The 13,532-nt window shown below is 42.7% G+C and overlaps 1 protein-coding gene across 7 annotated transcripts in view; it reads right to left on the bottom strand.

Moving 5' to 3' along the window:
• Nucleotides 1-13,532, bottom strand: part of PACRG (parkin coregulated) — a 473,776-nt gene that overhangs the window by 311,768 nt on the left and 148,476 nt on the right. For all 7 annotated transcript variants that reach the window (XR_012638860.1, XM_074948742.1, XM_074948740.1 and 4 more), the window contains exon 3: nucleotides 2,546-2,680. Coding sequence is in view for 6 of the 7 variants with exons in the window: in XM_074948742.1 (XP_074804843.1) it covers nucleotides 2,546-2,680 (135 nt within the window). In the remaining variant the exon portion in view is untranslated. The remainder of the gene's footprint in view (nucleotides 1-2,545; nucleotides 2,681-13,532) is intronic.

The following is a 13,532-nucleotide window of genomic DNA, read 5'->3' as shown; positions in this document are numbered from 1 at the left end:
CTTCCACCTTACCCATTTTTCAGTGTATGCTTAAACTGCGTAGTACTCAGTGGTATAATTTGGTCATCAGACAGGGATTAGGAATATCAGAAAGGGCCTGGATGACATTGCAATCCTACCTCTTGCTGACCATATTACTGTATTATGGTCCAACATGTTACTGCAGAGGTTGGAGGGAGAGGGAGCCATTGTGAACTATGAGAAATGAGAAAGCCTTTCCTGGATTATGTTTGCGGCACCGTGGCACATTGAACATAGCCTATGATTATCCAGGGCCATTCCATTCAAACACAATTCACCTTTCAGACATTGGGAACAACTTCTTTATTCTAGACATTAAGATTTGCCTGGAAGTTTCGCTGTACACAAATGGTCTTGGTTACTAGCCAAGGAGTCATTAGTAGCATCTAGTAGCAAGATGGTTCTAGTGGTGGGAATATGTAGGCCAAGTAGCAATTAAAATGGGGTAAAAGTGGTTGGAATCTCTCAATTTAATGTTATGCGGTTAGAAATTGAAATATCTCAGGACACTGACTCCCAGTGGCAGAAAATGCTGGAGAGCAGTTTAAGGCTAGTTAGACCTCTTTATGAGTTTAGAGTGAATAAGATAAATCCTGGAAGTTGGCATGGCCAAGTCAATCCATGGACCAGTCAGAGGGGATGTTGGAATCTCCTAGTTTTCACGGAGAATGTGGAAAAGCTATGGTTGAGAGGTTGGCTGCAGGTTCCCCTTGCTGCAAGAACTATGTCTTGTTTCCCTGCATTGATTTAATAGTTATATGAAATAAAGTTACAGTCTGTTCCATGTTTCCCACTTTTTAAGACCCTAAGAACATAATAACGGCCATACTGGGTCAGACCAAAGGTCCATCTAGCCCAGTATCCTGTTTTCAGACAGTGGCCAATGTCAGGTGCCCCAGAGGGAATGAACAGAACAAGTAATCATCAAGTGATCCATCCCCTGTTGCCCATTCCCAGCTTCTGGCAAATAGAGCCTAGGGCAGGGGTGAAAGTGGGCTGGTATGGGCCGGGCCAGTATACCAGTAAAAAGTGGCCACTGGTCTGGCCCGTATGTAGCCAACGTTAAAGCATTGCCAGGGCAGTGCTTAAATGTCATTGTCCCTTCCTCCCACCCCACCCCCCCGCCTTCCTAAGCCACCGACCGGGGTGGGGGAGCAAAATGGGCAGCTGCCCTGGGGCCAGCAATTTAAAAGGGCCTGGGGCTCCGGCCACCGCTACCGCCCGAGGCCCCGCCCCTTCTGGGGGTCCAGAGCCAGGCTCCTGTGCTGGTAAGTGTATAATGTTACTTTCACCCCTGGGGTAGGGACACCATCCCTGCCCATCCTGGCTAATAGCCATTGATGAACCTATCCTCCATTAACTTATCTAGTTCTTTTTTGAATCCTGTTATAGTCTTGGCCTTCACAACAACTTATAGCCTGGTAAGTAAAAAGCTATATCCAAATAACCAGTAATTAAACAGCGTACTTTCACTTCCACACTATAATCCTAATCCTGCTCCCATTGATGTCAGTGAGAGGAGGATCAAACCCTGTATTGTGAAATCCCGCTTCCATTCACTGAATTAACAGAGCTATATTTTTAAATTAGGACCATGTTTAACATGAACAATTCAAATTCTACAGATCTGATGTATTTTTCCTCATGTACATCACGCTCACCCTGTGTAACTATTATTCTGTTTCCAGAAAAATCTTATTCTAGCCCAATAAATAACACAAAAAGTTAAGTAATTCTTTGATAACAAAAATAATTAAATAGCAGGAGCAGGTTAAAGATCAGCACTCATTTTTCAAATTAAATTTAAAAGCCTGCTCTAGTTACTTAGAAGATTGGCAAGTTTTACAAATAACATCACTGAGCCTTTTAAAGAGAAACACAGACGCATTAGAATGGAGTCATTCGGCAATACATTTATTTTGAAGCCAATTAACCTTTTGTCAGAGAAATGTCGGAGCCGTAATGGTTTCTGCAGTGGAGGTCAGCCTCTAACAGGGGCACGTATGACAGCGATTACGCTGCCTGACATATGCTGCATACTGAGAGTACAGCCGTGGAATGAGAATTTGCCTTCGTTTGTATTCTGCTCTGCATTTCCAGGGAGCAGGCAATCTTGACCTATCCATTTAGGTAATTAAAGCTTCCATTTGGAAGCGTCCTGCAGGAAGGTGAAATCTGGGGGAGATAAATGGCTGCTGTTCACTGTATCCAGCTACTTCTATCATTTGATGGACTGCCTGAAATAGGCTGGGTTGCCAGGTCCTCATAGAAATAGAGACAAATTGGGCAGGAGACAATACTCTCAGGCAAAGCAACTCTGTCATCTTCCTTTTTGCAACATATAATTTAATTGTTAGCCAAGTATATGGCTGACTCAGGGGGCCTTTCTCAAACAGCTCCTCCACCATCTTCCATTTGCTAAGAAATTACTCCAGTTTATTTACTTATAAGCCAACTTTGTTTGGCAATGAGATATGTCACTTCAATAAATGCAGCTGGCTGTTACAGCTGTGCGCTGACTTACCTTCCAGGCTATTTTATTTCCTCTCGAATCATGCTCAAGGGCAATTGGGAAGTCTCCTCGCTCATAAAACTTGCGAAATGCTGTAGGCTTTGTTGGTCTTTCTTTAAATGCTCCTGCAACTGGGGGTCCTCTTACCTAAAAAACACATATACAAACAAACCATAATGCAACTGCATTTTTAAAATAATAATGCTGAAATTTGTTTAGAAACGTTAGTGGTTTAAAAGGGGTTGATAAGATAGCAGATGGCACTGATTTCACTCTTCCCATGTTATACTTCTTTCAATTTAAGTGTCCTGTTAGGGTTTTTAATAGACATTAAAGGAAAGGAGTATTACTCTTCAATGAAGATTTAGAATTTTGTTTGCATTGTCCTGTAGGTACTAATTTGCATTGTCTGTTTTTTGGATCATCCCATGAAAAAATGTCTTTTCATTTTAAACTCTGCATCAGTTTTCACACGTTTTAAAAATAGAAATAATACTACATGCTCACAAGTTTTACAATACCTGACATGTTTTAGGAGGTTTAATTACTTCTGGTTTGTAAAGCAGTTAAAATATAAAGCAATACATAAGTGTAAGCTATTTTAATCAGCATCTAGAAGAACACGTCTCCTTGGGAAGCATCTTTCTATTTGCTTTCATATGAAAGTAAGACACAAATCACTTCCCCTTTGCTTTTTGGCATGGGAGAGGGGTGAGATACACACAAATACTGGCTACAGTAGTAGGTAGATGTTTAAGAGGGAGAGGTTTCTAAGCAGCCCTGAATGTACAAACAGTATGGTTTTGGCAATATGGGCTCAAGGAGGTGTGTCCAAGAGGAGGGGGTGGAGCTGGATTAGGCCACCAAACACAATAGTATCCTCCTCATAATGTGCAGAAATTTCTTTACAATGTCTAGTTAAAGTTAATGTGACCCCCATCAGTATTAACTTCTGCAAAAAAACTACTCTGTGCCTTCTATAAGCAAATTCACTAAAGTCAATGCATTAACACTGGTGTAAAACAAGAATCAGGCCTGGAAATAAGGCCTTGTTTCCATGGGAAAATGGACCAGTATAACTATTATAGACTAAGTGGTTCCAGAATAGCTCCCCATTGTGATGCTTTATTCTGGAATAAAAATGAGTTTATGTCTCCAATCCCTCATCACCAATGGGGACTGCAACTTGGGGGCTCTGCTTATTACAGGGAGCACTTCCCAGTCAGTAGAGATGAAGTGCTGGACCAGGAGTAGCTGACATTAGTACATCTTAGCCTGGTCCTGACCCCTTGCCACCAACAGGGACAATGATTGGCAGCAGTGGTGAGTGAGAGGGCTCCTCCTATAATAGGAGACATTTCCCAGAAAGCAAGGACTTGTGCTTGTTTTTTTGTTTTGTTTTTTCCTTTGTAATTTTTTTCATCTGCCAGTCACCCATGGCTCCTCAACACATGCATCTTCTGCATCATAGTATCCATCCTCCTCCTCCTCCCCGACCCTCCCCTGCCTTCCCTTCCCCTCCTGTCCCCTACCCTCAGTGGCTCCATCTTGTCTTATCCCTCTACAATCCCCACCATCTCTACTTACTCCTCTTCCCCTCTTCACACTGATCTCCTATCTTCTTCCACCAGCACAAATCTAGGTCCCACATCCTCCTCCTATGTCTGGTGACATTGGTCCTAACCCTGACTCTCTCACCACCCCCACCCAGGGCCGGCTTCAGGCACCAGAGTTCCAAGCAGGTGCTTGGGGCGGCAGTTAGAAAGGGGCAGCGGCTTCTCTGTTCCACCCGCCACCGCGGCAAATCAGTGGCAGCTTCTTCCTTTTGCCGTCTGCAGCAGCAGTTTTTTTTCACTGCTTGGGACGGCAAAAACTGTAGAGCTGGCCCTGCCTCCACCATTTGCACCTCACACATGCCTCCCCACCACCGCCTCTGCCTCTCTTGTGCCATCATTCCTAAAGTCACACCTATACCCTCATTCCTAAAGTCACACCTATACCCCCTGCCTTCCTTCCCTTCTCTTTCTGTATCTCTTCTCCTACTGCCTCCACTTCTCTCTGCATAGGATCTTGCCAATTTCCTCCAAGAGAAAATTAGCATAATACAACATGATCTTCTCCTTCCCCTTGGCTTGCCTTCCTGTCCCCTCCTACACCTCTTCTCCTTCTCTTATCACAGATGCAGAAGTTTCTTGTCTGCTCTCTTCCTCTAACCTCATCACTTGTCTCAGTGACTCCACCCTATCCTCTTTCCTGATCTCCCTCTTGTCCACTCTCATCCCCTCCCTCTTACTTGTCTCTTTAACCTCTCACCACCTCTGGTGCTTTCCCCCTCACAGTACAAGGCTTTGGGCTCTCCCATTAAAAAACAACAACAACAACAACAAAAAACTTACCCTTAATCCCATTTGCCTCTCCAGCTGTCACACCATTTCCTTTCTCTCTTTCATCTCTAAACTTAGTCAACACACTGTCTGCAATCACTGACTGGAGTTAGTCTCCTCCAGTTCTATCCTAGACCTTCTCCAATCTGGCGTCTGTCCCTGGCACTCCAAGGAAACAGCTCTTGCCAAAATCTGTAATGATGTCTTCCTATCCAAAGCTCATAATCAACACTACATACTCATCTTTCTTGACGTGTCTTATATTCACAGATTCCAAGGCCAAAAGGGACCCTAATGATCACTGACACAGTCAACCATGCTCTTCTTTAAGTCTTGTCCTCTATTGGCTTCCGTGACTCTGTTCTATCCTGGTTCTTCTCCTAGTGATTCTGCTCCTATCTCTGTAGTCATTCCTTCAGCATATCCTTAGTGGATCCTCCTCTTCCCCCCTCAACTTTCTGTGGGGGAATCCATAGGGTCTGTCCTTGGTCTCTTCTCTTCTTCCTCTATCCCTTATCTCTGCATAATCTCATCTGCAAACACAAATTCAAGTACCATCTCTGTGCTGATGAATCACAAACCTGCCTCTGTATTTCAGACCTGTCTCCTTTCTCCAAATTAAAATCTCATCTCGTCTCTCTGACATCACCTTATGGATGTCTAGCTATCAGCTCAAGCACAATATGGTTACAACTAAGCTCATAATTCCCCTGTTCAAATCCTCCCCACTACCTCCTTTCTCAATCACTGTCAGCAATATCACTATGGCTGGCCAGAAAATAAGAATTCCATTTCACAGAATATTATGAAGTTTCAGAATTTCATTCCATATCAGAACAAAAGCAAGACTTTTCAAAATTTTGGGAAAAAACAGAGAGAGGGAAAGACACACACTAGAGGGAAAGACACACACTAGAATAAACTGGTGTCTAGGGTACTCAGCCGGGATGTGGAAGAATTATGTTCATGTCCCTGCTCTCCCACATCAAAGGTGAATGCCTTAACAACTAGGATATTGGCTATTTTGAGATGGGTGGTGGGTGTCTTTCTTTGACCAAGAAGTCCATCCTGGACTTGAGATACTTTGCTGTTGAAACCAATACGCTTCAGTGAAAAGTTTCAGTTTTGACAACAACAAAAAACCAGTTTGTTGAAAAATTTATGACCGGCTCTAAACACTGTTCTGACTGTCTCTCAGGCCTGTAACCCAGGTGTAATCTTAATTCAGACCTCTCTCTCACTCCTCATATCTGTGTTACGTCTAAGTATTGCAGATTTTTTTCAATAACATTTATATATTATGGTCTTTTCTATCCACCCACACACCTAAAACTGTCATCCATGCTTTCAGTATCTTGATTATTCCAACAACCTTTTCCCTGGCCTTGACAAATCAGTCTTTGGCCTGCACATATCCATTCAGAATGCTGCCGCAAATATCATTCTCCTAACCCATCGCTTTGACCATATTAGCCCTCTCTTTGCATCCTTCCACTGGCTCCTCCCTGTCTATCACGCCAAACTTAAGCTACTTTTCTTTACATTCAAGGAGCTTCATGGTCTATCCCCACCCTGCCTATCATCTGTCATTCACTATCGAAATGTTAACCACTGCCTCGAGTTAGCCAATGATGCCAGTCTTCCTCATCCACTTGTTACATTTTCAGACAAGCACTTTTCAGACAAGCACATTTTCAGACAAGCACATCATTCTCCCATGATGCCCTTCACTTGAGAGGAGCTCTCCATAAGTATCCACGAAGCTACCTTATTACCTTCCTTCAAATTCCTCCTTAAAACTTTCCTTTTCCTCGATGCCTTACAATAAACTTGACAACCATTAAGCCATGGGTGTGCTGCTACCACTATTTATCATGATGACCAATATTGTCTGATTGTTTCCTTGTACTCCCCCGAAATACGTGTCTGTATATGTCTGATGTTTCAGCTGATATTTAGATTATAAGTACTTTGGGGCAGGGACCATCTTTTTATTCTGTGTTTGTAAAGTGCCTAGCACAATGGGGTCCTGGTCTGTGACTAGGGCTCCAAGGCACTATGATAATATACATAAATAAACAAATAGGCAATTTTATTCCAGAATAATGTCCATCCAGGAGAGAGTTATTCCAAAATAGCTCAATTATACTTGAACAGTTATTCCAAAATAGCTATGCCAATCAATTTCCCCTGTGTAGATAAGGCCTAACTTTCCCACTTCCATGATTCTTCCTTTATAGGGGATTCTTCTGAAAGAAGACAGGGTCAGGCAAATATCCTTTGCCTAATATTTTTTCTTCTTGTAGGATAGGTTTTATTAGCTGAGCAAAGTGAGGTCTCAGCAAATGGAGGACTGTGGTGTTTTTACAGAGTTGTGGGGGTGCAAGGGTCTGGACTGGAATAGCCAGGATTTCTTCAGATCAGGAGCTATATTGGTTGACTGATATGGAATGGAAATTTGCACAGTAACTCCCCTCACACTATCCCTGGCACAGACAATTTACTTTAGTCCAGTCAAAACTGTTTTTGTTCATATAAACAGTGCTTGTTTGGTGCAGAATCCTTTGGTGCAGAATCCAAATGGGTCTGCAAAGGGGGGAGATGATCAAGAAAAGCAGTAAAATTAAGGTTTAAGGTTAGGGTTACTGGAGGGAGAGAGAGTGATGTTTGGTGGAGTTTCCCCTGATGTCACAGTGATGCTGTTCAGGCTCCTCTGCCTAAAGCACCAAATGAGCACCATCAAGGGGAAGCTGTTGATAAGAAATTGATAAAACAACAAAGAGAAGATGACTTAAAAACCACAACATTTTTGTTGGAAACGTAATTCTTTTCAAAATTTCCTACCAAAAAAATTGGCATTTTTCAACCAGGTCTAATAGGATGATTACTTATTTATGTAGTGCTGATGGAAGATTTGGTTCTGTTTATTTAAAGCAACCCAGTGTCTCATAAATGCATACAGTATGTCCCTATTCATCTAAAAGATAAATGTTCAAATTATCTTTCTCAGAACCTTCCAGGTATATGAGTTCTCAACCTTTAAGAGGGGGGCAACGTTGTGATTGGGACACTGGAGTAAACTAAACAATACTGCATAATCTCTAAATATTAAAAAATATACAACAGAATGCTTTACTTTTACTAAAAGTCACTTCTGTGTGTTGCCCCTACATGTTATGGATTCCATTGTTATACCTAGTAACAAAGGCATTATGAAAGTTTTCCATTACGTTTTTAACAAAAAACCTTCCCTTTTACAACTTGAGAAAAATACTTCACTGCAATATTGTAGTTAGAAAGACTGAGATCAGAGAGTAATTGATCACTTCCAGTTAATTAAAGGCTAATATTCACAATGGCAAAGTATACGAAGCAATAAACAGCTTTTGAGGTTCGTTAAATGCCAAAGATAAGTTGAAGAGTCTGGTAATTGCAAAAGTCCTTTAATGCAGTTCTATGCTACTGAATGTTATTCCTGCTATGTGACAAGATAAAAGATACAAGCCATTAAGCAAAAAAGGAAAAAAAATCCACAATTTTCCCTTGCTTCCTGGGTGTTTAAAACCATTTGCACTGTTATTTGCTTGGACTTTTCAGTGACAGCACATTAATAACATGAGCTAGACGGATTATTATTTGAGGGCAGGTTTAAACGAGGATTAATTATTTGAGGACAGAACTACAGGGCCAACTTTTCTAAGGAGGGAGACAAAATGTATACACACCATTGGACCTATAAAAGAAAACAAAAAATTTTATATTTTGCAAGTGCAAACTGGTGGTGTTGATTCAAACTAAGTAAATATATATGGGCACAGCTGACTGTTACTCAATTTGTATGAGCAAATACATATTTTCTCAGTCATAAAAAGTGAATAACCATTGAAATGCTGGTATGGAAAATGAATGGCATGATCAGACACGTGTAGTCTTAAAAAAGGTTAGTATTATAAGTAAGAGCCTTACTCTTTAGACTTCCTAAAACTATGATTGGCTGAGATCATTCTATTGTTTCCATAATAAATCTTATGAACAACTAATAGTGCAGAACATATTTGGTAAGTTTGTAAAATATTATTTGAAAGATTTAAAACAGATGTTCATGTTCTTTGCTTCATATATTTGGATGCTGACTAGAAAGGCAGAAAAGTCTGGAACATCACTCCTCCTACAGGCTAATCACTTATTAGATGGGTTCTTGAGGATGAGTGGATTTACCAGCTTTTACTGACATAAATCTTCCAGAATATTTATAAAATATTTAGCAGTTACAAAATTATTGGTATCAGAAGTCATCTGACTACCAGTTAAGGTGCTGGGTTTTTTCCATGGATTGTTTTGCCTGAAAAATTCTTTGCAATCTTAATCGCAGATTAGTATGGTACTATATTCTTATCTTGAACAATGGAGAAAGTTGGTTAGGAAACCAAAGGGCTACATTCTGATTCTTTGTACTCAAACTGAGCACGGGGTATGTGTGGGAAGTGGTGTTATAATGGCAGAGTGGGGGTTCAATGAGCCATTCCACCTTCACATGGCAGATGTAGACAGGATGGCTCAGGGAACTGGAATGGCAGAACATTCACCAGTGTTCTTTACAACACATCCAAAATGTAGCAGTGTTTACTGGTAAGTGGTTATACTCCTCAAGCCACTTCAGGGCTAGGGACCACCACCTGCGCAATAGTAACACCCCCTGCTATACAGTCCCAACAGAGCACCACTCTACCTGGTTCCTGTACAGGAGTGCTGGGACACAGGGGATTTCAGAGAGTAAGGAGGGAGACATGTCTGCACCTTTTCCTCTCCTCTGGAGCATACAAGACAAGGTAGAAATTAGCCAAAATCTTGAGGATGCAAAAAACCTTGCAATACAGACAAAAATTACAGTAATAATTGGAAAATTTTAAAATAAGGACACGGTATAGATATTATAGGTGAGGTTGGAAATGATGTTTATTAAGGTTGCCTGACATTTCCCATTATAAGATCCTGTTTTTGTTTTTAACTTTGCAAAACTTCAACCATTCAGGCTGAAACTTTTCCAGGCCAGGTGTCTGTCTCAGGTTGAATTTTTTGGAAAATGTAATCCAAAATGGTTCAATCATTTCCAAGAAAGAGGAAAGGAAAAAATCCATTCTTTGAAAAGTTCTAGAACTTTCACACTTTTGAGCAGGGACTTGAAATTTGGCAGGGCAGTGGCCTTTGTGCCAGGGATGTGACTTTTGCTAGCCCTGTGCAAATCTACCCAAATTATAAGCCTTTGAAAAATTGCAGTTCATGCATGCTGAATAGAGACTTCTGAGATTTTTAGCTTCTAAAATCAAAGAAGATTCCATCCTCACTGAGCATGCTCAGACCTCTCACTGCATCTAAAGCTGACCACACTGTGCATGAACCATCCCCACACAATGATTGAGCATCCTCCATCCCCTCACAGCTTCTTGTGCATTCACCATCCCTAGAAAGCAACAGAGTGTGCTCATTCCAGACCAGAGTTACCATGGCAATGGCTGTTCCCAAGTAAGGCCTGGGCACTGGAACTGAAAGCAGGAATTGTGGCTGTCCTATGCTCTCAGTGACTACCCCACTGCAACCCAGGCAGAAAGGTATAGGAAGCTATCAGATTCAAATATAGAGGCAACAAAAGCTGGACTGGAGGGGAGGTGGAAAAGGTGTAGATTGGGACAAGGAGTCTGGTGGGACTGGGAATGGAGGGGCATGAAGACTAGAGTAAGAATGAGGAGGAAGGAAGAGGAGACTGGTACTGGGAGCTGAGGTAGGGAAGGGAAGCTGGGACTGGTTGAGAGAGGAAGCTAGGACTCAGAGTCAGGGGATGGGAACTGGGACTGGCTGGTCAGAGAGTCTGGGACTGGAATGAGAAACTTGAGAAGTAGAGACTGGGAAGGCAAGGAGAATGCATCTGGGGCAAGGAGCAAGAGGTGGAAGTGATCTGCTCCTTTGGTGGAGTGTCCTTGTATATTGAAGGCCCTTTTAAGTGTGTTAAGGTGGGTATCCCAGACTTTCTCCTCACAGCATATTCTGTGGTATCTAGTAACATAGATCTGCATGTCAAATCTAAAGGTTCCAACCCTGATGATTTATCATATGGCTGTCAGTATGATGCCACATGATGGCATTTCTGTTTTTTTCAGTTTGCTTATATCATGCAGGGTTTCTAAGTTTGGTATGATTGCATGGTGTACAGAATGTCTCTTGTTACTTGTTTGATTTTTTCAAACAAGCTGTATTATTTACCTTCCCTGAGAATTAAAATATCACATTCATGTGTCTACATAGAGTACGGTATGTATTATACAATCTATACAGAATTACATTTAAAAAACTACATTTGAAAGAACATTAAGGTTGCAAAGTCAAACACTCAAAAGTTAGGAAATGCCAGAAAAGTTAGGAAATGCCTGTGCAAACTTAAATTGCCCCCTTGTGATTATGCGTTAAAAAAAAGTTTTTATTTATGTTATCACATACTATTTCTTCCCAAAGAACCCCTACCCCAGTGCACAGAGTGGACCTGCTCTGGGGATGAATCAGGGTTATGGAACAGCTTTGACCTATCTAGGTAGAAGGCCAGCGCCCTCCTGATGTCCAGGGCATGTAGCCTGCATTCCTCCTCTATGTATGAAGTGTTGGAAAGAAGACAGGTAAGTATATGTCCTGGTCAGCATGAAACTGGGAAACTACCTTGGGCAGAAACACCAGGAGCAGTCACAGTTGGACCTTCTCCTTTTAGAATACTATATAGGGCAATTCTGAAGTAAGCACCCTGATCTTGGACACCCTGCGGGCCAACGTTATCGCAACCAGGAACGAAACCTTCCAGGAGAGAAGCAGGAGACAGCAGGAAGCCAGAGGCTCAAAGGGAGGCTTCATGAGCCTCGACAACATGAGATTCCAGTCCCAAGGAGGGACAGGATCTCAGACATGCAGATAGAGATGCTCCAGACCTTTCAAAAAACAGGCCATCATATCGTGAGCAAATACCAATCTGCCTTGGAATGGAGGGTGGAAAGCCGAAATAGTGGTCAGGTGGACCCTGATCGATGACAGGCACAAGCCTTGGAGTTTGAGGTGCAGAAGATACTCCAGGATCTCCTGCAGTGAGGCCTGCTGTGCCCCCATATGCTGTTCCGACATCCAGCATGTGAACCTTTTCTACTTGGCCAGGAAAGTCACTCTGGTGGAGGGTTTCCTGCTACCCAACAAGACCTGCTGCACCTGGGCCAAGCATTCTCATTTGTCTGCATTTAGCCATGCAGTGACCATGCTGTCAAGTGTAGCACCACTCGGTTTGGGTGCAGAAGGCTGCTGTGGTTCTGGTACAGCAGATCCAACTGGCGGGGCAGCCACAGCGGGGCAGCTACTAAAAGGTCCAGCAGTGTGCCGAACCAGTGCTGGCGAGACCATGTGGGGGTTATTAGGATAACCTTCACCCTGTCCTGTTTGATCTTCACAAGGACTCTGTGAATCAATGGCACTGACAGGAAGGCATACATCTGAGCCCCCGACCACAGGATGAGAAATGCATCTGACAGGGAGCCCCTGTCCACCCCCCGGATCAAACAAAACACATTGCACTTCCTGTTCTTCCTTAACACGAACAGGTCCACCTGGGGAGTCCCCCACCTCTGGAAGAATGTACTGACTGCCTCTGGATGGAGTGACCACTTGTAGCCAGACAGACAGCCCCCCCCCCCCAAGACCAGCATTGCTGGGAACACACGGAACAGGGCACTTAACATGAATTCCAGCACAGCCTTTGAAGCTGTGAGAAGCACAGGTGTGCTGCTACAATGTGCCTCTGGGAACATATACAACGATTAGGCTCACAGCAGGCAGAGGCACTGTGACAGACATGGCTCTTAGCCCCTACTAAAACAGCATGATGCACACACACCAACATCCTAGGTGGGAAAATATTTACCCTGATAAAAGAAGTGTCCAGTAGTCGAAACTTATTGTTTCTCCCTTGCAAGTGTGAACTACTCTTGCGAGAGCTGGCGTCACCCCGACAGACCAGCCCCAATTTGGCATAGAAAGGAGAAAGAGAATAAAGGAGTACAGAGGTATAAGTAGGGGACCTACAGCACCATGATTTTTGAGTGCTTTTCACTATCTATCTGCTGGTCAGATAAGTGACAGCCTCCCAAGGCTTCTGCAGCTAAGAGGGTCCCTAAGCCTTGTCCCTTATTCGTCTTTCCGCGGAATTGAGTGACCGATCCTGGCTTGGCACCGCTGGAATCGAGAGATGCAAGGAGGGTAAGAAGCACCCACACCTGATCTCCTATCTTTAGTGTACACATATTTTGAAATAGAGCTCTATACTTTGTTTTCTTTCTTTGGGATTGTAGCTTCAGTTTTGTAACTTGTTTGTGTGTGTAACATCTCTACACTTAAATAAGTAGGCACTAGCAATTTTGTAACCACATGATTAGAATCTAGTTTAATAAATTTTGGTAACCATTTATGCATAAGCCTGACTTGTTTCTCTGGTTTACTGTAAAGCAGCCAACACAATTAAAAGAACCTCAGCCGTTTTGGCTATAAAGCCTGGCCATTAGGTGAGAGTACTAAGAGCCTAGCGTTGAGTTGTG

The sequence above is a fragment of the Natator depressus genome, chromosome 3 (genome assembly GCF_965152275.1).
Source record: "Natator depressus isolate rNatDep1 chromosome 3, rNatDep2.hap1, whole genome shotgun sequence".
In the NCBI taxonomy this organism is placed as follows: domain Eukaryota; kingdom Metazoa; phylum Chordata; order Testudines; family Cheloniidae; genus Natator; species Natator depressus.
This window is presented reverse-complemented; position numbering and strand designations above follow the sequence as displayed.